Raw genomic sequence first — 26,413 nt, forward strand, 5'->3', positions numbered from 1 at the left:
ACTTTATGTATAATAAAAACAAACCGATAAAAACACGAAAGCCAAAAAAAAAAAATATGTCTGTGAAGCAGAAAAATACTTTCAATTAAGCTATGTAAACAAAGTTTTTTGCCCGAACAAAAAAAAAAAAACTAAGCTGTGCACATGCTTAAGGCACTTATTTAAAATCTATTTTTGATTTTTTGTGGCTGCTGTTCCATGCGCACATTTATTTGGTTTTTAATTATTTTAATTGTACGAAATATACAAACACATGATTTCCTTTGTTTTCGATTTTCCCTGTAAGCCCAAAGTCAGCACAAAATCCTCTTAGCCTTCTTTAGTTGAGTGATAAGCGGCGCATTAGTGGCGAAAATTTATGGCCAACTCTCATGAGCCGAGTTGTTAATGCTGGGATTTCACAGCGATTTCTTATGGGATTGCTGTCGCGGTTTCGCAGATTGTTTTCCTCCGTTTACAACATCTTGTAATTTAGGAGGTAAAGTTTACAGATCACATATGTTCGTGGGAGTCAAGTTCTTTTACAAGATTGAAATAGAACGAATGGGAGTTTTGGCACAGGTTAAACCGAATGCCACACAGAAAGAAATGGTTAAGCTAAAACTTGTGACTAAATAACAAAAATAAAAATGTAAATAATATCATGCCTGTTTCTTAAGATTAAACCATATTAAGTCATAGAAAAGTTAGGTATTTCCTCTTTGGCTACATTCAACAAGTAAGAATGAAAGACAACTTTTCATGTTAATCCATAATAACTCGGTCAGGCTTAAACTGAACCTTCTGTTTTACCTTTAAGCTTTAAGTCACAAAGTCAGTGAGCTGCCACTCGAGAACCAGTGGCAATTGCATAATGGACACAGGTCCGTCCCTTTGATATGACCCAAAGATTAGGGAACAGGCACACACAATGGCGTTCATGGGGCGTATGATTAATAAACACTTTTAGTTTTCGTTTCGGTCAAAATGGAAACCTTTTCTAGAGTCATAACAATTAACTTTAAAGGTTTAGACATAAATCCTTGCACAATTGTAGTCTCACACAAAACATACATGTGTATAATAGAACACGAAGAAAAAGGCAGAAAGTAAAAAGTAAAAGATGAATAATGAATGAGCCGCACGCGAGCAGAAGCCAGGTGGATTGGGGGCGGGAAAATGTGGAAAAGCTCGGCGGCCATTCATGAGTAACACTTGACATTGCCTGGGCGAGGAAAATGGGAAAAGGAAAACCCACACATACGCACTGCGCCCGAAGGGCAGCCGAAGGAAGCTCGTTTCTAGTGAATTATAATATGGCATGCAGATAAAACATTGAAAGTCAAAAGGCCCTGGGGGGACTACAATTAAGCGCACCACCACCCATAGCCACCCACAAAACGGAGAGGGAAAACATAGCAGTTTCGACATTGGCGGAAATCATTTTCATATGTATGTTTATGATATTTTGTAGATAACTGCAAGTGCTGGCGCAAAGTTTACTCGGAATTAGCCATATCACAGAAAACAAAGCCTATATTCTGCGTATTTTTCTCGCATTTTTTTTTTTTTTTGCCCGGACGAAATAACACATGAGAGAAGAAAAAGCCCAGGAAATCTCTGGCGAAAAAGAAAAACAATTCAACAGTTTGTTGCCAGCAACATGTTGCCAACGCGCTGCTGCAACACTCTCCTACGCTCTCTCCGTGTTGAGTTTTTCACTTTGATAAAAGCAAAAGACCTGGCCATAATCGAAACAGTCTGCAAAGGATTCTAGGCGCCAGCGGTTCTCCAAAGATAAAATACCGTCAAGTATTAGGCAACGGCAATCGTCGCGTGCGTTTTAACCAAATATACTTAAAATCGAAAATTACCTGGAAAAACGGTCGAGAAAAGTGAATTTTAGTTTTTGGAAAAGAAGAAATTCCAAAAGCAAGCAGCAGTTTTAAAAAGTAAATATGATTTGTTATTTGAAACATTTTCTTGGCGAAGAACACTAAACAACTATATTGGTTTCGGCAGTTATATTTATATTTTTTAAAGGGCGCAAAATAACACTTTATGCATTTGTTTTTACAAGAAATGCTCGAAAACATTTTATTTAAAATAGATGTATTCTCCGCAAGCAGAATAAGTGATTTACATTCAAACATGCTGCGCATTTCAAAGTCAGTTTTTTATGAACTCGTTTATATCTCGCTGTATATAAAAATGCGTTTCAAACAAAAAAATTTACATTTTTCTCACGATTTCCAATCACTTTATTTAAATTTTATAATTTATGCTAAAAGCCTTTTAAATCTGGGCTAACTAGCCTAAGCTGACAAACGCAAAGCAGATTGTCCTTTTGGAAAAAAGCGTTCAATTTGCAATGGATTTCCAAAGAGGTGGAAAATTGGTTTGAAGAGGTCGTCGCAAAAAAAAAAGAGCAACAGTGAAAAAATGTGCGGGCATTCCGTATTCAACCCGCTGACAGCTTAAACCGTGTCAAATAGCTGAATTTTCCCGGACACCAGGGGCAAACCTTTTTTCAAGAAGTCCGCATTCAATTAGGATAGGAGTCGAACCCTCCTCATTGGTATGCCGAATGGCAGCCACAGGAGCTGACACTAAAATGCCGTCGCCATCGACGAATGTCCTTGACTTTGCCTATTCAAACGCAAAATTAAACAGCAGAAGGGACAAATAATGAGCGGGAATGGGTTGGAATGCCATGGTAATGGGTAATGGGCACTACACTACAGTGTGGCAATGGTGGTGGGGCACGTGGGGCAAGTGGGTCTGCGTGCCAACATTTACGAGTCCCCCTAATTTATGCTCATTCATAAATCTCCCTCGGTGGAAATCCCTTGCAATCGGCGACGCAGTCGACGCCAGAATGTATGCAATGCAATGAAATAAGGCAAATTGAAAGTTATGACTACATCAAGGACTTCTGTGAGGCGACGAAGATCTAAATACCCTTCAAAATGTCCAGGATGTTTTATAAAAAATTATACAAAAATTTTAACAATTTTTCAAAAAATTATGTTAATATAGTTCAAATGCACTTGAAAATCTAAAGAAAAATTAAAAAATTAATATAGAATAATTTCGTAATTAACTATAGAGATGCTTCTAATTTGTCCATTAAAATGTTACTAAAAGAACATATAGAATTAGCGCATTTATGAGCCAATTTGATGATAAATCAAAATGAGCCTTGTGAGAGCATGTGCAACCTTTTATGTTTTGTGCAGCATAAAAGGGAGCTGTCAAAAATAATTAAGAAATATCTAAATATAAAACACGACCCTTCGCTGGCTTCCCCTGAAGATTCGGCCACGCAGCGTTGTTTGCCAAGTGCAAAATTGGCTAATTAGATGACATACCACTTGCAACTAGCACGAGCCGGATTGTCCTCCATTCGAGCAAATGGCTTAATTGCAATTGCATTCCTAGTTTAACACAATATCGAGCAAGGAATTTCGTGTACGAACAATTAAAATAACTAATTTACTGTGAGTATCTAATTTTCGATGCTTTCATTTACGTTTTTCTCGATTTTGTACACGCTCTCGTTTAGCGAAAACAAATGGGAATCGGAATATCAGAGCCGAAGAATTATCAAAATAAATACGTTTGTCAGCGAAGAATGGAGGCATTTTGTTTGCATTTTCAGCCATTTAATGGCATTGGGAAGGAAGTTGGATTCTTGGTTATTAATAGATGGCTATTCGCAAAAGGATGGGTGATTAAGCGGATGGAAAACACTGGCCAAATATGGCGACGTCATTTGACAGACGCAGAGATGAGCAATGATTGCCATTAATTTAAATTAATATCACACTATTCAGGGTCAGCAAGATTGATGGGTTATTTGCAGTTCAAATTGTGTGGGCTTTGGAATACAAAATGGAAACAATGATGTAATCTCTCCGCTGCCAAAATAAATACGGTTTCTGTGAATTTCCAGTTAGTAAAGAAAGCAATTCGTAAAACAAAGCTTCCGGCAATTATTTGTGTACTTTTTTTCAAAGAAATAAATTATACGCAATATTAATTCTGGTTTAGCTGAACGAAATGCGTGGTTTTCAGAAAGCCATCTAGATTCCTAGTATAAAAATAAATATAAACTCGGAAAAAATCGGTGGAGGAAAATGCTATTACGAGTTTTTTGAGTTGGTTTTCATGCGAACTGAAAGATATTATTAAAATTCTATGAAAATTGAATATTTTGTTTTCTAAATTGTAACCAAACCTTTCTTTTCTTATCTTCTTTTAGTTAGGCTTAAAAAATTTCAGAGTTAAGTGCTCTTACTTTCAGGACACCCGCTACCTTCGTAAATGTCCTGCCACAATCGCAAGGCGCAGTTTCGCCCACAGGTATTGGGCGTAATTATCTTAGAACAATGTCAAAAACACAAAGTGCCATTAAAAAACGTTCGCGCCTAGCGGTAATAATTATTCTAATTACGAGGCGTTTTGCTGGAAAAGTTATCGAGGTGCTTGAATGCCCCGCAGGGCCTGTCAAATATGTATTTTGTCCGTGCAAACAAACCAGCCAAAAAGTGGCGGGGATCCCAAAGCAATCAGCATAATTTGCCTCTTGTTGTATTTTACATTTTTGCGTATTGACTTTGGTCGGAAATCTTTCCACACGCCGACATCCAGCTGGTTAATTACAGCTGTTGGCCCCGAAGAGCATTATTATTATTTATTATTATTATTATTATTTCTTGATTACTATTTACGCAAAGGCAGCGTAAAAAGTGCCTTCTATTAGCTATGTAAATATTTACATCATCATCACTTGAGGTTTTTCGGCAGCAATTACGCGTTGCGTCACCAAACTGAATAAACACTAAGGAAGCCTTTAAAAAACACGTTGAAGTAAATATTCGTGTGGGGAAAATATACATATGTGCATACCTTCGGCAATTTTGCATTTATTGTGATCTTTTTATGGTTCTGCTTTTTCCTGGATTCCATGAAAAACAAAAGAATACAATAAAGAAAAACAAATGACGCAGGTTTTTTTGGCCCAATTTTTTTTTCTTGGCTTGTTTGCCCGGTTTTCGTTTCCACGCCATCCTTTATTTATTATGGCAGGTTATAAAAATGCAATTCCAGTAATTGAGCAAACTTCAATACTTTCCAATTCTGTCGTCTTAAAATTGTGATATAGATTGTCAGGACTCCACGCTCTAGTTTGTTATTTATAGCTTTTGATTTTTGAGCCCTTTTCGACCCTTACAACTGTCATGTTCTGGCTACAGTGACAATTTCCAAATTGACTGACAGGCATATCCATTACGAAGTGTGTTTTTCATCCCAAATGGTTTTCTGGTGATTTGGCATTTTTGCGAAAAAATTGTAATTCATCATAATATTAATAAGATATCGATTTGGTTTCGGTTTTCAAAAAGCAAACTACCTCGAAATGAAAGTACGAAAGATCCTGTAATTTAATATGGCTACTATTTTAATAATTAGCTTTGCTGTTTTTTGTCAATTGCTTTAGGTTTCATTTTAAGTGTCACTTCCCACACATCACGTATACGCAGTGTATGCCATCATTAGAACTGAATTCGTTCCAAGATGAAATCAATTTAAGTGTCACACCCCAGACATAGTATGCACTCCATAATTAATCTGTTCTCCTTACTTTATTGCTTTTTACAAGCAAAGGACACGGTTTTTACATGCAAGCGAATTGAATTTTATTCACAGCTGACAGGGACTAATAACAATCCATAAGTATGACCACATGGGGAGTTGGCATGGCAGGACATCGCATTTCCCCTCCGCCCATTCGGAATTTAATTAAAACTGTCTAAAGCCCAGCGGGTGCCAGTCGCCGGACAAGAAGAAACAAAAAAAAAAAATGCGTAGTGTCATGCAAAAAACCATTATTCTTTAGATTTCATCCATGGTAGATTATTTTTCAATATAAATTCAACGGATCCCAGTGGTTAACCAGAGTTGGCCAAGCTAATTACGGCTCCGCGGTGACCAATAAAATGTAATTAAAGTCCGGGCAACAGCAAAAAATGGGCAGAAAAAATGTGGCTACTACACCACCGCAACTAGCTTAAAAGTAAAGAACTGAAAGTAGTTTCCCTCTGGCCCTGCGAATTTTCACACATTTTCTTTCGCACGCAGCGCTGGCTGAGAGTAAAAAGAAAAACACAAATGAAAAATAAAATACACAAAAGCTTCCGACCAGCAGGCACATCAGGCAACACATCGTAAACAACTTCTTGGCCAGCTCGGCATGACAAAAAAACCAGATTAAATCGCCTAGCGAACCAGATGCAATATGCCCCCCCAAAAATTCTTGTAATTTAGCAAATCGCTTCTCCAACACGAGTATACAAATTGGGTAGATTATCGACAGTAAATTACAAAGAAATTCTTCTCGCCGTTCTATAATTTCTATAATTGTTTACAAAGTGCCCAAGTCCGGAGGAAGAGGCAGCTCTCTCATCCTCCGAATGCAAACTACATAAATCAACATCTGAGGCTTCCTACTAAATCGTTCGCCGCTGCTGAGGAAGGAAAAATAAATAAAGCGATTTATTAAAATCAAAAGCCATAAACCATTCAATTAAGTGAGTTCTCTGCGAGCAGCTTAACATGTGAATTATAATTATAACCAATCGAAATGACCACTTTTGGGCAATTAAAATTTATGTTTGCACGCCATAAATTTGGGCATTCGGCTCAATAAATCAGCGACAAGTTCGCCGTCTGAAATCAACACTATATATCAAGAGATTTTCATTTTGTACTTTTCGCATAATGGCCAACGGTACCTTGGCACGTAATCATCTGCTCGGCGATGACCTAGCAAATTGGCATTTAAATTTTTAACTGCATTTTTATGATGTTTCCACAACCCTCTGACTACCAATTTCTTTTGGGCCAAATAAAATAAACCGTAATGCAATAAATTACGCTGTTTTTCTTGTCGATCCTTCGGCAAATTGTCTGCCGGACTTTGGGCCATAAATTCAAACCCCTTACTCGGCCGAATCTTTTGTGTCCGACATAAGCCGTTTTGGGATAAATCTTCGGCTTTTTTGGGTGGGCAAGCAAATCAATGGTGGAGGAACAATTTAATAACCAACTGGGGGGATTAACTGATGAATATTCCTTGGGATAACCAGTCGTCCTGCATATATAAACATATTTCTTGAGGCACGCCAAGCAAATGTCAATGTCAACTGGCCTTGTTGGGCCTTGGATTTTCCTCGGCTCGCCTGTGTTTACTTTTGGGTGGCCCGGAGTGGCCCAAGCCAAGGCTAAGTTTATTATGCCGCGAAAAATGCAGGCCCTCGAGTGTGAGTGCCGTAACCCTTGAACTCAAAGACATAAGAAAAACAAAGAACCAACTTAAAGTACACCCACCACCTTGTGTTTTACATTTCAAATGCTAAGCACAGTGGCTCCTCCGAAATTATATAAATCAGAACATGAATAAAGATTATATTTTAGTCCATTTAGACTACAGAATCTTCTGCTAATGAGAAAGAAAGAATGGTTTGTTTGCATTTACCATTTCACAATGTGTATATATTTTTCTCATTTCTTTATATTTATTTATAAACCGACTTAGTAAGATATATATAGGTATTCACTAATTTTGTCAATTAGAAATGCAAGTGTTTAATCAAGGTTCCTTATTTATAGACTTCCCTGTACAAAAAGCTAGCGGGCAAGGAAAACTTTCTGTTAGTCAGTGAGTATATTATTTCAATCCCCTGCATTTTCCAATGCCCGAGCTTCATGACTCTTGCACTTGAATACATTTTACAGCGAACTGTCTGTCGGCTATGTTCGCTCATGTTTCAAATGTCGAATGTGTGAGACCGTGTTTCGTACGAGCAGGAGTTTTCCATATTATTATTTATGAATGCGAAATACTTTGGCTGACATTTATATATGTATATATTTTTTTTTTTTTGGGCAACTGCCTTCGTTGTGTAAGGGTTACAAGCTACAAGTGTAAGGGTTTTAGCTACACGTGAAAGTCATCTTCTAGTTTTACAACTGCTTCACTCAGGGCCAATAGCGAGGAAAGTGCAGTAAAATTGTAAGAATTATGGTCAGGTTGTAAACAGGAAATATCCTATTAAACGAAAGCGGGGCGGAAGTTCCTTCATTGTTGTACACAAGCTTTTACCTAAGTGCATTTTTAGGTGCATTAGAACATTGATATGATTCTATTAGCTCTCACACACTTCGTTTTTATCACCTTTGTGGGTGGGAAAGCATCGAGAAAAACCATTATGGGATACCGTAATGGATGGTGGATATGATGGATGTCTTGAGATACCATTGATCCATACAAGTGACCCAAGAAAAAGAAAAAGGCGTCCTTCATCATTTAGGCCATCATTAATTAAAAGGACACAAAATTGAAACAAAGCTTAATCAAATTAACGCAAGAACTGAATGATAGATAACTATTTGTTAAAAAAATCGCATGTTACATATAAACTGCAAAATATTAGCTTTGTCCTGCTTTTTGTGCACTAATCTACATATTTCAAGCTTTAACAGTACCTTTTATAGTTTCGTCCTAGTAGTTAAATTATACACCTTTCCAATATCTATACCAAAACTGTGCGGTAATTAAAGCTATATATAGACAGACTGGAATGCTATCAAACCAAATAAAAGGCAAAAACCCTAGTCTATAATTCAGACTAGGCAAAAACGCTGCGGTCGGGCGCAAACTCTTAAAATAGAAATAATAACAGATACGCCAGCAACAAGCGGGGGGGCAAAACCAGGAAAGGGAAAGGAATGGGTAAGGGAAAAGGAAAAGCGTGGAAAATGCGGGGGAAATGACAGGCCGCCAAGCGGGGAAAATAAACAGAAAAACACTCAAATTAAATTGCGAACTGAGCTTAATGCACTTAAAGTCAGTACATGCCCAGGAAAGGGTGCAAATGTGGGGGGGTGGCCATTGTGGGGCAATGCCAATGTCAGACGGACGGATGAATGGTTACCATTGACAGGTAAGCAGGTGCTCTGCGCTTTTCCGTGCTACCACCCCCCCCCCCCCCCAACCCATCCCCTTGACTATCCCGGACTTTTCCTGTGGCACTCGAGCACGCGCCCGAGAAATGCCAAGAACTGAGAACTGAAAATCGAGTGTAAGCCGCGGCTTATGCAATGCGGCCAACGGGGCTTGACAGTCTGGTTTGCTTTTGCTTATCTGCGTTTCTTGGCCCAAAGGCTCGATTTGCCTTTGGCTGTTTTTGCCATGCAAGGCGGCCATTAGTGACGTCGAGTCAACCAATATATTTCCTGTTCAATAGGCTCCCCCCACCCTCCCATTGATTCGTGGCGGCGAAAGAATATTTAAATATGAAGTTGCCAAGTTTATTTCCTTGGGGACTCTTTGCGGCCGTTTTCGGTGGAACGAACTTTTTATCTGCAGCATTTTATATCATGTTTTTGCTTTCTCGTTGTTTTATTGATTTAATTTGTTGTTGGGCACTAGGCTAAAAAGTATTGAATATTCAAAAAGCCCTTTTGCAAAGTACCAGTTGAAAAGTTGTCTCGTTAGTACAAACTGCAACTTGCTATGTAGACACACTAAAATGCAGAATCGCTATTGAAGTTATTTTTCTGAATCCCTGCGGCTGATTATATATTCATTGCTTTAGTCATATTGATTTATTTATTTCCTTGCCAAGCTGCATGGGTTTGCATATCCGAATGGCAAAATTCCAGTTAAAAGTTTTTCCATTTATTTAAACTATTCAATCTCAGATTAGGAAAATCCGTTTGCAAGCAGATTCTATTGGTAAATTATTGCTTTACATTTAACCGTGGTCATATTGATAACAAAAAGAGACAAAAAGAGAGAAAGACAAATCAGAGTTTCCTACGTACAGTACTAAATAATAAAAACAGAAATATTTTAAAATAAAATTTGGGAATTATGATTATTATGTTTCGCCAATACAGACTGTTCCGAATTATGTCCTTTAATAAAAGACTTGCATATTAAAACATATTTGAATACTTTATATTTGTATAAGTGCATCGTATTCCTATGTAATTTTCTCCCATCGAGCGTACTTAATTCCCAGTTCTGCCCATAGTTCATTACACAATTTATATTAAAGCCGTAACTTAACCCTCGGCATCCAGTTCGGCATTAGCTGGCAGTTGGAGCTGGGCCAAAAGTATTTGCCATATTGCACTCTGGATTGCAAAAGTTCTCGACCAGCATTCCGCCATAATCGTATAAATACGTATACAGTTCTAGCACTTCCTTTCTCTACATACATTTGAAAAAATAAAAGAGAAAAAAAAAACAACAAGGACAACAAAGGATGTTGGTGGGTTGGGTAAACAGCGGAGGAGGCTTGAGGCGACTGCAGTGGGTGAAATGCAATTTCCAGGCCATAAAATGGCTAGGCAGGAAAAAACAGCAGGAAAAGTCCTTTCACTTGGCTCGAACGAAAGCGTTTGCAGGTAATGGCCATCATACAAGCCGGTTAATGCGGCCAACTTGTTCTGCAGGCAGATAACACGAGTAACCAAAGTCCTCGCGAACGATGCGAAAAGTTTCGCGGCAAATTAAATGAAAGTTAATATTGGCAGCGTGTTCGATAAACAATAGGGACGTAGTCAACAAGTTGATCCTAATGCGATTATCGCACTGTGCCTAATGTCTTTGAGAATTGGCTAGATGCCTTAGTTTTATCGAGAAAATTATCTACCTAACTTTTTCTACAAATTTCTACATATACCTATATCATTTCGCAGTTTTAATGAGGTTTAGTTGTGCCTTAATATGAATTCTAGATTAATAGATATATTCTTAAAGAATATTTTCGGTTTTAGATAGCCAGATATTGTCGCAACCATTTTTAACCTTCAAATTGAAATTAGTGGCGATTTTCTTGTGTGCCAAGAACAGTGTGCAGTGCGAAACTCATTTAGTGGTAACAGCTGCTGCAAATTTATGCTCACGGCTTTTCTATTCTGAGCTTTATTTTAGCCACAGAAGAGCGACCGCAGCAAACTGTCAACGATTCCCACCGCAGATATATGTACACGTACATTCATCCGGATGTCGGCAAACGAGCTGGCTAAATCCAAGCCAAACTGGCACTGCTCAAATACCACTTAAGTATAGCTTGGCATTTGGCAAATTCCATGATTTTATAATCATTTCTTTACTCTTTTATTAATTTGAATGCCAAATTTTGACTTTTGTATGCATATAACGGAGACGTTTTAAAGCCAACCCGTAGTGGGTGAATAAAAGGCAAAATAATATACAAAGGGGTATGGAAAATTTATTCAAATATAATTCGATACTTTTCTCATCCCATAGAACCAAAAAAAATATGAATTTCAACGCTGAAAAGTATGCAATTAAAAGGTTCATACTCTTTAGTCCTTAAAAGGGGTTGGCATTTCCTAAACAGAAAATAACTTGCACAAATAGAAAGTTATTGTTATAATGATTTTGGTTGAGTAACTAAAAGTAAACGTAAAAAAATAATATATATAAAATAAACATAGCACAGAAAGGCCGATTGCAGTTGGGTCACCCTTGGTAATTATTTTTCTAAGTGTCCCTTTCAAGCCAACATCATCTGCAGACGCGCCTTGAGCCCAGGACTTTGCTTTCTTATTTTTAGAGCAAACCAAACCCACCCACCCGCGAGGCAACTGCAGATGTGGGCGGCCCAGCAATTTTGTTTACATTTCTTGTTTTCTCCCATTCCGCGCGGTGTGTTTAACCCACAATGACTTGTGACTTGTATTGGGCTGGGGGTTCGCCTGGGGGCCTCGTGGAGGTGGCGTTCTGTCTCATTTCAACTGCGGGAAATCCCCGCTCACGGATGCAATGTCGGCACTTCCTCGGCTGCAATGGGAGTCCCACTGTGACCATTTCTCACCCGCCATACGTATACGTGTGTATGGAGCTGCAGCTGTGTGGGTTTTCGTGGGTGTTTCTGTTTTATGCTATTAATTTGACAGTTTCAGCTGCGCTGACAACTGGCTTTTCCCCAGACACCGAGCATAGCGTTTAATGGCTGCAAATTAATTGTTGTATGCCTTTCTCCTCCCCAGAGATAATTGCTCAGCAGCATCTAGTTTCTCAGCGAGGACAAATAAACCCGAGAACAAAAAAAAAAACATAAGAAATGGACTCTGCCGCCGCCGCCGCCGCCAAGCGCGTTCAAATCGAGAAGGCCCACAACTTTATGCGCCAGTATCGTGATCCCGAGTCCAGGGAACTCAAGAAGCTGTCGGCCAACCAGTTCATGGATGTCTGGGCGCATTACGATAAAGATGGTGAGTTTAGATCTTACTAACAAAATTTGCAATCATTGTATTTCACTACTGCCTTAGAATTGTAATTATTTGCTTAACTTTCCACATTAATAATTTGTACTTTATATAAATTAATCCACACTTGAAACACATTTAGTTAGTATCTATTAATCAAAATGATATATTAGAGGTTTAATAACTCATTACTTATTTAAATTGTTTACCTTAGGAAATGGCTACATTGAGGGCACCGAGCTGGACGGATTCCTGCGGGAGTTCGTGTCGAGTGCCAATGCCACAGACATTAGTCCAGAGGTGAGTCTGAAGTGGTATGGAACACTTGCATCTTAATCCCTCGGTCCCAATTCCCAGGCAGTAACGGACACCATGCTCGAGGAGCTAAAGTCCTGCTTCATGGAGGCCTACGATGACAATCAGGATGGTAAAATCGATATCAGAGAGGTGGGTAATACCTACGACTCATTCGGACCCAAAATTTCAGTTTGATGGGGGCTCCCATGTCGTATGCGCAATGTTGTCTGTATGGATTTTTGTATACGAAATGACATTTCCTTTAGTCATGACGGCGCCTTCTTTGCCTTTTTTTTAAATTGGTTTTTAAATGTCTCGGCCGGGCCGAAACCAATAAATTATTTGGCGATTTTCCCTGGAGAAGGAATCAACTTTCTGGCAAGGTCTTTGGCCAAAAAAAAGTTTTTTTCTTCGTTTTCTCTCATTGTGTGGAGGCCACATTAAATGAGTTTTTAATTGAAGTTGAACTGGCAGCAGAAGTACGGACTATTGGAAGGGGATTTTCCGTTTTTCTTTTTTTTATACTAAATAATACAGCGGTGCACAATGGACTTTTGATAAATGAGCCCACGAAAAAAGGGAAAGTTTTGGTGAAGAAAAGTAAAAAGTTCAAGTAGCCGGGTCCCCCATGTATTGTTGATTAAGATTGCTTGCAACACAAAAGGCACAGGGCATTCATAATTCATGTTGTCCACATTATTCATACGCCACGTCGAACAGCGATTGAAATGGCTGGGACGGTTAAATTACTGGTCTGTCGACAAGGCTTTGGCCTGAAGATAAACTTTAATTACGATAGTGCTATAATTACCAACAGCAAATAAAAATGTAAATCCCACGGCCACAGCGAATTATAAAGTTTTCCCTGCCACAGATGATTACTTGTAAAGGGTAAGGGCTTCAATTCGACACTTGAATTATGCCGGAAACTTTTAACGAATGCCAGAAGCGAAACTTTTCCGGCTGTTTGCTAATGAAAGTGCAGCAGGATATCCTCGCCTTTCACGCAATGCACCGGATAAACAGGAGACTTAGGAACCCGGCTCGTCCTCGGAGCATTCCCATTTATAACTTATTTCAATTGTCATGTCACGCACTGAAACAAAAAGGTATTTTTCTTGTACTACTTTTCCGCAGCTGGCTCAACTTTTGCCCATGGAGGAGAATTTCCTTTTGCTCTTCCGCTTCGATAATCCTCTGGAATCTAGCGTTGAATTCATGAAGGTAAGTGACAATCAGGAATTTCACATCCTGAAATTCCCCAAATAATTTGTCTGCAATTAAATTAGATCTGGCGTGAATACGACACCGACAATTCGGGTTACATTGAAGCGGATGAGCTGAAAAATTTCTTGCGCGATTTGCTCAAAGAGGCCAAAAAGATCAACGACGTGTCCGAGGACAAGCTCATTGAGTACACCGATACTATGGTAAGTTGTCAGACATAAATGCATGACATTACTTTGGTTTGCTTAGGAAATTCATTAGTAGATAGAGGATAAGAGCTAAACTAAAGTGAACGATAATTTATGAATACATGAATACTTACTATTTATCTAAGAGTTTCTTAAGGCCTCAATATCCTTTTCAAGAAATAAACTTCTTGTTCAAAATTCCCTAATGATTATACATAGAATGCCAAACCAAAAACGATTCAATAGCATGCTTAGATTCTAAACTGCTGTGATTATTGACCGACTGACTATGCACTTTCTACACAAAAGTGTAAATAATGCCGATTTGCTATAAGCACACGATAATGTATGCCCAATTACCAATCCCGTCTCGATTCCTTTCAGCTCCAAGTATTCGATGCCAACAAGGACGGACGTCTGCAGTTGTCGGAAATGGCCAAGTAAGTGTCCTTGAAGTCGCGTTCTGAAATTCTATGCAGCAGCCAGCCAACTAACTTATTTATTGCAGATTGCTTCCGGTTAAAGAGAACTTCCTGTGCCGCCAAGTGTTTAAGGTAAGTGCCAAAGATAAATTGTGTGAAAACATCGTTCATTCGAGGAAATTGCCAAGAGCAGATACTATCAGCAAATCGCGGTTTTCCAAACATTTATTTATTAAGAACTTGTTTATGAAACCAAATCAAACTCGGCTTGCCTTGAACAAAACACGTTTAGCACCTAGGTTAGCCTGGACTTTTGGTTTATCACTAGCTGCAGCCTTGACTATTCAACTAACTTAGCTTTGCAACTAACTCAAACAGCAATGCATATTGGTTTTGTCTTTTCTTTTGTTTACCTATCATTTCAAACGATGTCTGTGCCGACTTGGGAACTAATCTTTAAGAAATCAACGAATTTATATTATTAGAAAATGGTCAATATCATATTTATAGGGCATTAAAAACAATATACAACAGCAGGTTTGTAGTTAAATTTCCATGCAGAGAATTAGCCAACCAACCATCAATAACTAAATAAAATCATATTGTTCATCAATTATTATAAAAATCAATTACCAAATTTAGTTTTCACCCATGAACAAACATTAATTGGTTAAATACATTGCAATGCTTACAATCATAAAATTCCATGGTCCAAACAAACTTTCAAAAATAAATGGATCGGAAGGGAAAGTGTTATGCTTTTCTGAATAGAATCCCGAATCAACAGCGATTCTAAATCCTTTTAAAGGCTTTTCATTCTCGCTCGACAGATCAGCAAATACAATTTTTTGACAAAAAAGGACAATGCCACTATTTATTCTTGCTTTCGCATTCGACACTGAATGCAACATTGAATTGTTGTGGCCATAAAAAAAAATATATATATTCAAGCCAATTTTGTTTGCGTCGCAACAAATAAAGCCATGGCCAAACACAAATAGCTATTCCGCCGAAAAGGAAAACAAAAAATAGCAAGAAATATTGTCTGAAATCGTAAAAATAAACGAAGCAAAATGGCAAAGCTCAGCTGAAACTGGCAGGTGCTTTCCACCCACTCCCATTTCTTTTCTTTCTTTTTTTTTTTGCAAAAAAAATGCGTGGGAGTTGGTGGAATCAATTTCCGAAGGCAACAGCTTCCTTTTTTCCCCCAGTTTTTGCTGAAGCGTCAACAGATTTGATGCGATTTGAATGGGGCTGTAAAAAAGGGGAAGCTAAACAGCAATCACTGCACAAACAGAAGGTGGAAAGTCCCCAAATGGCTGGCCATTAAATACTTTAATATTAGTTTGCCTCGAAGAGATGCCCAGCCGAACAATTAGCAGAAGAAAAGCCATGTGGTGTTGGGAAAACAAACTTTTTGGCCACGAACGCCGCCGCCGCCGCCGCTGCCAGATGTTGGGGCTTAAAATTCCCCTGGGAAATTCTACGAACCCATTTCGACTTGGCCCAAATGCTGATGATGCCAAATGCGGTTAAATGAAGCACTGTCATTGCAATTGAGGCTGCCTACGAATGTCACGTAGCTTCCCGCAGGCCAAAACTTGGCCAAAAAGAACATATATTTCGAGCATGTTTTTCGTTTGCGCATTTTAAGCATTCTGGCAAGGAATCGGGCCATCCAAATACCAAAAATAAACGTTTTGTTTGCTCAAAGCAGCAGCTGCTTAAGAAATTCTGGCTGAAACATGTTCCAAGTATATGGAGGCCTTGGTTCTCTATCAGCAGTTTCCAAACATTATTTAAAACTTCTTAACAAAACTTATTTAAAACCAAAGTGCTCTCATCAATTTAAGCATTAAATGTGTATAGTGTGCGGAAAGAAAGCTCGACTGTACATAAATAATACTACTAACTAAGGGCAGGCGGAAATAAATGTTGGACCTGCAGCCTTGAAAACTCCCAATTTGCTGAGCCAGCCCCTTCGAAATTTCCCGAGTCGCGTTTCCCACGTCCTGATCGAACACATTTTTTTCCTCTTCTCGTGTTCGTCCTCGTGTTTGGGTTTCCTTTTTGCTGTTTGCCACATGAACCACACATCGCCACATATGTATGTATGCAATCCATGGTCTATCCACCCAAAGGAAAACCACCTCCATTCGGTTGTCGGTGTTGTTCTTGGCAATCAAGTGGGTTAGATGCACAGCAAAATGATCTGAGGGGGGGGGATAGTGGAATTGAAGGGGCATTGAGAGCTCTTATTGTTATTTGCTGCAAATGTACGTGCCTCAGTCGCATTGACGCTCATTCTCATTGCTCATTGGCAGTAGTTGCCGAAAAGTTGGATGTGTTAGCTATCGAAGCGGCATTTTTCGGGCAAATTTTGGGGGGGGGAGATGTGGGTGGCGCCTCCAACAGTGTTCTCAAAATCAAAAGTGTTGCATTCAGCCTGAACTCACTTTGTATTGGTTTTCAATTGCAATCGGATTCCCATTGCACTAAATCCCTTTTGTTGGCTGCTTGGTGGGAATCCCACGCGTTGTTGAAAACGAAATGGAAAACTTGTAGATGTTTCTATCGAAAATTGGCTTTGCTGACGCTGTGGAAACGCACAAAAACACCCACTACAGTTTAATTCTAATATTTCAAAGCTAATTATTGCAACTTTCGCAGCGAAAAGAGAGAAAAAATACATTTCCAATATAACAAGTGTACTTTGAATTTGAAACGCAAATATGGCAGGAAAAGTTTGGTGCCTTTGTTGTGAGAGACATACGTGCTTGGCTTGATTTAATATATCCTTTATATGTTTTATAAAGGCTTCTCCAAATTTATTTCACTCACAGCCTAAATAAAGAGTTTTAAATTTCATCAAACCACCTACTACATTTTGGCTCAGCAAATTTAATGCAAACATTTTGACAAGCCAATACTTTTTTCACTACTGTCCCATCCAAAATAAACATATTGAAGTCATCTTGATGTCAGCTTACATCCTTCACGCTTTCCAATCTAAAATGGCAAGCTGCTGGTGTAAATTCAAATGCAACTCGCATGTTCCTTCAACGAGATATTTGTGTTGTGCGCGGAGGGACGTCCTCTTTGCCAGGCGAAAAGTAGGAGGATCTGGAGCAGGAGTGGGGACGACCGTGAGCCATGTAGCGATGTGCAGCCATGTGGAGCGGCAGTCCGAGCGAGGAGCAGAAGAAGCCGCAGGATTGCACAACGAACAATGCCCAGTGCTCGGTGCTCATGGGTTGCATGCCGCATATTTGCTCATTGTTACAGCTCGCAGCACAAACGACATTTTATTTGGTTTTTATTGATGGTAGGATGGTGGGCAATGTTGGGCAAGGGAGTGAGCACCAGTCGTTCGGAGTCATGCATAACAATGTAGCGAGACAAGTTGGATTTTAATCGAAAACGCCACGGCGCGGACATGGTTGCTGTCACTCAGTTCCAAGCCACTGAATCCTAAGGCATCCGGATGCCCAGGCACCTGACCACCAAAGATACGCGTCTGTACTTACCGTACTTTCGCCATCGTAAGTCGGCCGTTATGAAGTGCCATAAAAAAGGCTGGAAGCTGCGGCTTCTGGCAGCCATAAAATAGGCATTTCCAGCACATTTACCCAAGGTGCAGTTATTACTTTTCAACATAATTTCTTCGGGGGCCATAAAAGCCAAAGCATGCATCAGCATTTTGATAACCGGAGTGGGCCAGCTGCTCAGCTATACACACATACGTATGCAATGACGCCCAACTTTTTCGAGAAGCTGCATAACTCCCAGAAACTTCTGTCTCCGGGCGTCCAATTATGTGGCGCAGTGTATTGCTGGCTGGTGGCCAAAAGTGCCAGAAAGCGTTATGCTAATGCACATCACGTATACGCCGCATGCACCGCAACGAGCAGTGACATAATGTGCTGCAACGGGAAAAGCCACTGCAAATGGCAATAGGTGTGGACAGGAAAGGGCGGAAAAAGGGTGGCGGACAGACATCTAAGGACACGAAGCAGCAGGACATTGTGAAAAATAGCCCGGTACACTTAGCGTTTTGTCGGGCGTCTTATTTTTCAGACGGGTAAAAAAAAAAAACAACAACAAAAAACACGTCTATATGAACCCAAGGACTCGACTAAGTGAATACGTGACATTGCGGCACAGACAATTTTTCAGTTTTTCAGTTTTTCTTGTAACTTAATTTTTCAACTTGCAATTAGAAACAATTTTGAGCAATTAACTAAGAAAGCTAAAATCGTTTGCTCCACAATTGGTAATGCATTTGACTAGCTTACGTTCAACTAAGCGTATACTTAATATTTCTCACTTTTAGTTTTACTGCATCCAGATCTTAGATCCTTTAGCTTACTACAATAATAATTAAAATTTTAGACTAAAATCATGTATACAACATTAAAAAGATAAGTTAATCAAAGCTGGCAAATAATTAAAAGAAACTTTTTAAAATTTGCCTATTTTAATTAGCCTTCAACAGACTTAAATTGCTTTAGTTTATGACTTTTCTAACTTTCTATATATCTTTTTCGTTTCCCCCCCGCCAACCTCCTCTATGCCATCTGTATACTATCAACATAATATACTATATATCTTTGCATATACTTCTATAATCTTGTGCATTTTTATTTCAAAACAAACAACCTAACAATAACCAAACTAAAAATAATCAATTACCGAATTAACTATACCGTGCACGTGGTGTATAACATTTTGGGCTGCCACCTTCAACTTCCGACTTATCTCACAAATGCAATTTGAAAATCAACTCTGAAATAACAAAACAATTACCGCAAATCAAAACTCTTGCCATCTGCTGTATATACAAAAATTTGCATACAACAATCTGCAACCAATTGCACTGCCAACAATAAAAACAAACCAAAATATTTCGTAAAACAATACACAAACTATTTGCATTACTGCAAACAAAACCGATACAAATGAAATGAAATAAATAACATAAAAAACGTATATATACATATATATATATATATATTTAAACCACACACTGAAGGAGGGCATTGACGTAAGTATTTTTCACCCCATCATCAAACATTCAAACAACCAAAAAATAAAAGAAAAGCCCAACAAAAAATATTAACTCATGTGCGTAAAATAGTGATTACAATAACACTGGTGGCCCATTTAAACTCTTAATAAAAGTGTATCATTTTGAGCTTTGGATAACACTTGTTTAAACAATCATTTTTTGTTTTGACGAGTACGTAACAATTTAATTTTATTAAAATAAAACAACCAATACCTACTGTTTTAAAATTTCCTGAAAAATTCATGTACATAAAAAAATGCATGCTCTATTTTGTGAGAATTAAAATATTCTTTTTGCTGTGTGAATGATATACATAAATCTTTCAATTCAATTTATAAGCATAGTGTATATATTCAAATAAACTTAACAAAGTGAAAATAATGGAGTCAAATAGTGACAAAGAGTGTTATGTACATATTTATGAGGTTTTTTAAGACACCTAAGAGATACTTTCAAACGTATGCAATGAATTTTTAAATTTTTAAATGCATTTTGCTAGTTTTGCGTCCAAGTTTTTAGACAATTCTTCAAATTTATTCCTTTTGTTGCAGTAACTAATGAAAGCTTACACCTCTATTAACGATGAACAACTAAACTTGCTGCCAGTAAAAGTTAGAGTCATTTGCAATTTGCCGTTTTTAGGGTCCTAGCCGAAAGCCACAAGCCAACTCGAAACAAGAAAATGATATCTACGAGCTACTAATTAGACTTTTGATGGCATTGGTCCACCCCATTTGCCACTTAACACATCCCGGCTACCCAGTACGTGAACAGCTTTGGCCCTAACGATGTGAGGTCCACGCAAATTACACGTTGATGTGGAATTCCTCCTCCTCCTCCTCCATGGGAACCTTTTGCATAATTTAGTCATTCAGTTCGGTGGCTGCAGAGGCTGGCGAGCTGGGGGAATGGATATATTTTGTGGAAGTGCCATATGGATAATGTCAGCCGCAGGCTGACACGCTCTCTGCCACCGGCTTTTCAAAGTGTTGAAGTGTAAAATAATTACTTCATTTCATCAATGTGTTGGCATGGGGGCCACATCACATAACATCACATCTCACGTTCAAGGCGAACATCGACTTGAGTCTGGGCAATTTGACAAAGAGCCAGGCGACGAAAGTGAAAGTAAAAACCCAGCAAAATGCGATATATACGTTTTGCGTTCGTGTGAAATTCAATTTCAGCAGCTTTGCTACCGCCAAGTGGAAATAGGATCGCAATTTATAATGCCGTGCTAAGCACATTTTTTTTTAAAGCTTAAGCGGAAAAGGGTAACCAGTTAATGGGTTTCTAATCCCGGTAAGAAATAACAGTGCGCCCGCTGCGTTTTCTTGGCGCCAGTAAAACAAATGTTATCAGACTTTACCAAGGATAAAGAAAACAAAACCTTAAGTTTCACCTCGCAGCTTTTCAATTTTTCGCACCGTAAGTTCACTGGTAAAAATATTTCGCGAAATTTTAAAATAAAATCATAGTACATTATATTAAACGATTCATCCCTGATGCATATTTTAGGCAACATTTTACGAGATTTAAATGTTTTCTCTTGTATAATTAAGCAACTTACTATCGGCTCATTTTTTAAAATTTAAATTGAAATTTCACTATGTTGCCATATTTTTTTCATACGTGTAGTGAACTTGAGGCGCCACCTTGGCCACATTGCATAACCCCCAAAATTCCAAACTGCATGAGTATATGTGGGGGGTAAATTCATGTATGTGAAAGGAGGTTTATATATGGGGGCAAAGTAATTCGTGCAATTTGCCGGGCGCAAATGGAATCGATAAATTTCGTGTTCCCTCGTGGAAAACACATCCGGAAAAATCCCGAATGAGCGCAGTGAATGGTAATGACAAATCTGCTCTACCTGGGCAATAATTCATATTAATTAGCGAGTGTCAACGGCAGAGAACACATATATTAAACGGCAGTATGTTTTATTTAGGATAATTAGGCTTTTACGTTAAGCTTAATGAATGAGTGTGGAATTTGGTATACAAGTTTTTTATACATACGTAGCATGTTTATTAATCTCTTAGGATTTTCCTAAGACAAATTTGTCCCATTTCCCATTGCATTTCTAAGAGCATGTTTTCATTATAATTAGCTGTATCTTGCATGAGCTCATACCTTTATACTTAACTAATCAAAACCAAAATCGCACCAACCAATACAACTTGACCCGTAGTTTAGGCCTATGATATTAAAGGGTAACCCATTTGGAAAATTTCAAGATAGTCTAAGCAAATCTTAAAAAAAACTGTTTTGCTACACACATTTGTTTATGGATTTAGCATACTTCGTAATTAAATTTAGTTTATTCCTTTTGTACGTTATCCAAACACTTTTATTTATGTAGGAAAAAGTATGCTAAATCTTATTTATAAATACTATTTTATGTGGAACATGCATATAAACAAAACTTGTTGGATAATATTATATTGAGGATTGCAATTTATATCCACAGGGCGCCACAAAGTTGACCAAAGAGGATATTGAAAAAGTATTCTCACTCTACGATCGTGTAAGTAAAGCAAAAGACTAAGGAATATATATAAAGATGTAAAATCTAATATGATATCATTACAGGACAATAGCGGCACCATTGAAAATGAGGAGCTCAAAGGCTTCTTGAAGGACCTTTTGGAGTTGGTCAAGAAGGTGAGTGTCGCTCTTAAAGACAAATGAAATAAAATGTTAATATTGTGTGGTTGCCAGGACGACTATGATGCCCAGGATCTGGCCGCTTTCGAGGAGACCATCATGCGGGGAGTTGGCACCGACAAGCATGGAAAGATCTCCCGGAAAGAACTGACCATGATTCTGCTAACACTGGCCAAAATATCGCCCGACGACGAGGAGTAAGCCGGATGTTCGAGAACATACCAAAAAGAGATTTTAGCCAACTCTATTTTTGTCACCCGAACGCGGGAAATCCAGAAATGAGGCCAAAATGGGCTTCAAGGCAATTGTTTACTTTAGAGCTGCATTAAAAGGGGCAGCAAATAAACAAAAAAATAAAAGGATATTGGAATCGGGGATGAATCCTGAGAGATTCAAACCGAAACGAAGCTATTGGTATAAAATAAATCTAATATAAATGTTCAAATCTTAAATAAATGTTTATCGTACGTTAAGATATTGAGAGTATATATTTCCCCCAAAATCAAACCAAAACGGAAATTTATCCAGTCAAACAATTTGCAACACAGAATCGAGCCACTTAAAGTAAAAAATTAAGAAATGATAACAACAAGATCAGTACATCGATTTTATATTATACTATATATGTATTTATATTTTCTATGTGTATTTGCATAACGTACTTTATTTAATTACCAATTAAAATCGAAATAAATGTAGCTATTTTTAAGGATACCACATTTATTTGAGACTACCTAAGTAAAAACATATGTGTGGCTACAATCTGTAGATAATTGTTGTTAATCATTGTGACAGTACACCCTAAAAGTGGGCGGCTGCATTCCGCGCCCAACTCCCCGCACTTGTGCTATGAATATCCCCCGCAAGCATCAATCAATCAATCAAGAGGCACTTACATCAGCCCGAGGGTGGACGCCACTAATGCAGGTGAATGCAAATGCAAATGCAAATGCATCCGCCACCTGAACGTGACAATGTCAAGCTGGAGGGTGGTGATGCATCCAGTTAATGTTGGACACGCACTCGTCCTTGTATTTTTTTCACCCGAGGGGAGATTACGAGGTGCAGATTGACGCCGTTTTAAGGCTAAAATTTTCACCCAATTTCGCAACATAGGCAAATTGGTTATTTAACCTCTAAACAAAAACCTAAAGTTAACCAACAACGCTACGAACTATCTAATGTTCTTTCAAGGTGCTATAGCTATATATATACATTATGACTTGTTTCGATACGTATTCCCTTCTCCATCTGTTATCATTGTATTCTTTCGAAACCTAACTAACTAAATAACTAACAACTAATAACTTAAGCTTTAAAACCAAGACAAATTGTTCCAATCCTGAAACGCTCTTTGCCCAAAGATTCACTTTTAGAGCCATAGTCATGAAATAGATCAATTCCATCGCCTTTAAAAATGAAACCCTGAGTAAAGATGCCATGCAACAAAATGCCAACTTATCATATAAATATACTAATTACGATACAACACTATATGATAACATACTTATGCTAATCCTAAGATATTGTTCAAAACCACATGCATGTAAAGCTTCGAAACGGACTTTCTCTATATGAAACAAGATACCAAATATCGAATATCTAAATGGATATATGTCTAACACTATGGAAATACAGCAGAAATGTTTTAATAAAATAAATACAATACAATCTATGCAGACATCAAGGGGTCAGCACTCCAAAAGTAGTCTTTTGATTTCCTTATTTTTTTTTCTATACACACAGGCGTTTGTATTTCCGATTGAGTTTCTCCTGGAGCTCTAGAAGATCATTCAGTTTCTTCAGCATATCAGTGGCATCAAGCACTTTCTCGGTTAACACGGCTAAGGGGGAAGAACAATCCTTAAATGTTTTCTCCTGTTCCACTTCCGAGTCAACGAGACAGTTGACAATGTCCATCGTTTTCTTGATTCGCGAACAGAAGCTATGGTGGAACTTTATAGGTAACCACTAATAACATTAGATACAAGGTAGTTACCACTTGGCATCCGTCATTCGATTACTGAGAATAAGCTGCCAGGCCATGCAGCTCTGCAAGTGCCAGGAACAATAGCAAATGCCCAGAGTCTCCGTGATGGGATCCTTCCATTCCTTGATGACCGCACACTGAGCTGGAGGAAACCGCACCTTCTCCACCAGCCAAGTGTGCCAGATAATCGTCTTCCTGTTCTTAAATTCCGCGTTCATTTGCTCGGAGTCCAGACGCTTGCTTCCGAAATGTCGCTCCAGAAACGAGGTTGCCTCCTTTTGAGAATCATGGGGATTCGGTTTACTAATCGGCCCCACTTCCATCATGCCATTTTGAAAGTTCAGCCACGAGGGATTCGCGCAGAAGGATCGTGTTGTAGCATCTGCATAAGTAAGAAAAGTTTCGCTAATGGATTTTATTTGGAGAGCACTGAATTCGGAAATTAATAATGTAAATGTAATGAATCGAAACTTCTTAAATCTCGCACTTTAATATATTCTGTATTAACTTCTGCATACTTTAGAACTTCCTCAAAGATTTAATTTTACATAAAAGAAAAAAGGAGAAGGACCCTATAAGAGCTTGAGAAATTCCCTTGAAGGATCCTTCAACCCAGTTTCCTCCTTCGGAATTTGCAAAACTCACCCACTGCCGACGCTGACCACCAATTTGGAGATAGTTTCACAGCGGGGCGTAGCAATTTGTTTTCGAGTCATGGTAACACGGTCAATTTTACAGGATATCTCGAAAAACGTACAAAATCAAACGAATGTATAGGTCGGCGACTACTGAGATTAATAGGTTCCGGCATTCATGGCCTTCACATCCAGTTTCTGCTGATAGGCCAGTCTCTGAAGAATCGTGGGATGAGTGTGATGCCATCGAGCATAGCATTGGTCGTAGACCGGAAAACTCATATGATCCGCATAGATCTTAACCAGCGCCATCCTCAGTTGGATGGAGTATCCCATGCGATGGGCAAATTTATCGGCGGCATACTCAAAGCGACGCAGATTCCACAGCATCAAGACATTGGCCAACGTGAGATAAGGAGTAAGGGCAAATTTCAGAACAATGATGAAACCCACTATGATGGGCATAACGCCAGGCTCGAAACCCACTGCCATGTATAGCTGGGGAGAGTGAAAGAACAATCCGAAGAGTCCCATGGTGATAAAGAAGTGAATCTTCATGATGATCGTAGCCTTGTAGAAATGTCCGTGCTTCCAGTGACCCAACTCATGGCACACCACTCCCGCCACCTGGATGTTGGTCAGACCTCTGCCCACCTCATAGGGATGGATCTCATTGGGTTCCTTGCCCTTGTTCAATAGCAAGGTATCAAAAATTACAATTCTTTTCAGGCAGCAGCTCCCGTAAAAGTAGGCATTACTATACTGCATTGTCCGGGTCTTTATGATAAATACCCTCTTCATGGGGAAGCCAACCACATCGCAAACACGCTTCACCTCCATATAGAGGGCAGTGCCCTCTGGTAAAACCACCTGTCGTCCAATGCACGGAATGCAGCAGTAGGGCAAAAAAAATACCAGCAACAGGGTGAACGTAGCCCAGAACAGCCAGAACCAAAGGAAGAAGTAGTACCCAATGAACTTTACGCTGAACACAATGGCCGCCGCCAACGGGAACAGGACGAGCTGGCTTAGGAGAATGGACATTGCTCCAATGCAGCAGTAGAGGTACCAAGGAAACTTGCCCGACATCCCATATCGCAACTCCAGCAGGCACTTGTCATAGATCAGAACCGGCAGGAACCTTATACAAATGTAAATGGTCAGGTAGAAAACAAAGATCAAGGTTATCCAGATCTCTTGGGAGGTTATTTTCTGTAGAGTCTTCGCAGACAAGCTCCAGAGGAATGGATAGAAGCCCAATATCAGCTCACAGAGCGTAATAATCAAGTCGATGAGGTACTTCCATATCTGTAGCTCCGTTTTATGCAGCTCGTAGATGCGGGCCCGATGGTAAATCTCCGGCGGAATGATTCCTCTCAGCTCCTCCGGCACCATAATCGCATTCAGGCACACCAATTGCTGGTGAAAGAAATCCGCGATCAGTTCTTCATGGGTGGAACAACCAATCCACTACTTACCTGCCTCTTGGTGAGTATCATCTCCCATATCCGGTCAACTAACACGATCAGACATAACACCACCAGCACTATGATTGGATCTACTTTCGGCCAAGTATCGTAGAATGCCATCAAAACTTATCATGTTCCCCCAACAAACAATGTTTA

The 26,413-nt window shown here is 39.0% G+C and overlaps 3 protein-coding genes across 8 annotated transcripts; 1 reads left to right on the forward strand and 2 right to left on the reverse strand.

The window, feature by feature from the left end:
- The first annotated feature begins 1,733 nt into the window (after window positions 1–1,733).
- Window positions 1,734–23,864, forward strand: Cbp53E (Calbindin 53E). 2 transcript variants are annotated; one of them, NM_001299582.1, is made up of 12 exons: window positions 1,734–1,931; window positions 7,654–7,702; window positions 12,073–12,297; window positions 12,506–12,591; window positions 12,649–12,738; window positions 13,726–13,812; window positions 13,878–14,018; window positions 14,388–14,443; window positions 14,512–14,557; window positions 21,967–22,023; window positions 22,089–22,160; window positions 22,218–22,510. In NM_001299582.1, exons 3-12 carry the CDS (start codon window positions 12,147–12,149, stop codon window positions 22,362–22,364), a joined length of 933 nt encoding a protein of 310 aa, NP_001286511.1. In that variant the 5' UTR covers window positions 1,734–1,931; window positions 7,654–7,702; window positions 12,073–12,146; the 3' UTR covers window positions 22,365–22,510. The 2 variants fall into 2 exon arrangements, with proteins under 2 accessions (NP_001286511.1, NP_476838.1); NM_057490.4 differs by lacking the exon at window positions 7,654–7,702 and having other exon boundaries at window positions 22,218–23,864.
- On the reverse strand, window positions 23,798–26,401 carry CG30461 (uncharacterized protein). 3 transcript variants are annotated; one of them, NM_001299585.1, is made up of 4 exons: window positions 26,267–26,401; window positions 24,799–26,207; window positions 24,163–24,535; window positions 23,798–24,108 (listed from the first exon to the last, which is right to left on the reverse strand). In NM_001299585.1, the coding sequence occupies exons 3-4, from the start codon at window positions 24,477–24,479 to the stop codon at window positions 23,898–23,900; spliced, it is 528 nt and encodes a 175-aa protein (NP_001286514.1). In that variant the 5' UTR covers window positions 24,480–24,535; window positions 24,799–26,207; window positions 26,267–26,401; the 3' UTR covers window positions 23,798–23,897. The 3 variants fall into 3 exon arrangements, with proteins under 3 accessions (NP_001286514.1, NP_001286513.1, NP_001286512.1); NM_001299584.1 differs by having other exon boundaries at window positions 24,163–24,558; NM_001299583.1 differs by lacking the exon at window positions 26,267–26,401 and having other exon boundaries at window positions 24,163–24,558; window positions 24,799–24,952.
- On the reverse strand, window positions 23,798–26,401 carry ste24c (ste24c prenyl protease type I). 3 transcript variants are annotated; one of them, NM_001032263.2, is made up of 4 exons: window positions 26,267–26,401; window positions 24,799–26,207; window positions 24,163–24,535; window positions 23,798–24,108 (listed from the first exon to the last, which is right to left on the reverse strand). In NM_001032263.2, exons 1-2 carry the CDS (start codon window positions 26,375–26,377, stop codon window positions 24,948–24,950), a joined length of 1,371 nt encoding a protein of 456 aa, NP_001027434.1. In that variant the 5' UTR covers window positions 26,378–26,401; the 3' UTR covers window positions 23,798–24,108; window positions 24,163–24,535; window positions 24,799–24,947. The 3 variants fall into 3 exon arrangements, with proteins under 3 accessions (NP_001027434.1, NP_001261038.1, NP_001027433.1); NM_001274109.1 differs by having other exon boundaries at window positions 24,163–24,558; NM_001032262.2 differs by lacking the exons at window positions 23,798–24,108; window positions 24,163–24,535 and having other exon boundaries at window positions 24,627–26,207.
- Window positions 26,402–26,413: the final 12 nt, after the last annotated feature.

Source organism: Drosophila melanogaster, chromosome 2R (assembly GCF_000001215.4).
Source record: "Drosophila melanogaster chromosome 2R".
NCBI lineage: Eukaryota > Metazoa > Arthropoda > Insecta > Diptera > Drosophilidae > Drosophila > Drosophila melanogaster.

Excerpts from the sequence above, each read along its gene's own strand:
- Cbp53E (NM_057490.4), top strand. The coding sequence starts at position 12,147 with ATGGACTCTGCCGCCGCCGCCGCCGCCAAGCGCGTTCAAATCGAGAAG. Across the intron at positions 12,592-12,648 it reads CCACAGACATTAGTCCAGAG|GCAGTAACGGACACCATGCT; the intron begins GTGAGTCTGAAG and ends CCCAATTCCCAG. Across the intron at positions 13,813-13,877 it reads CTAGCGTTGAATTCATGAAG|ATCTGGCGTGAATACGACAC; the intron begins GTAAGTGACAAT and ends CAATTAAATTAG.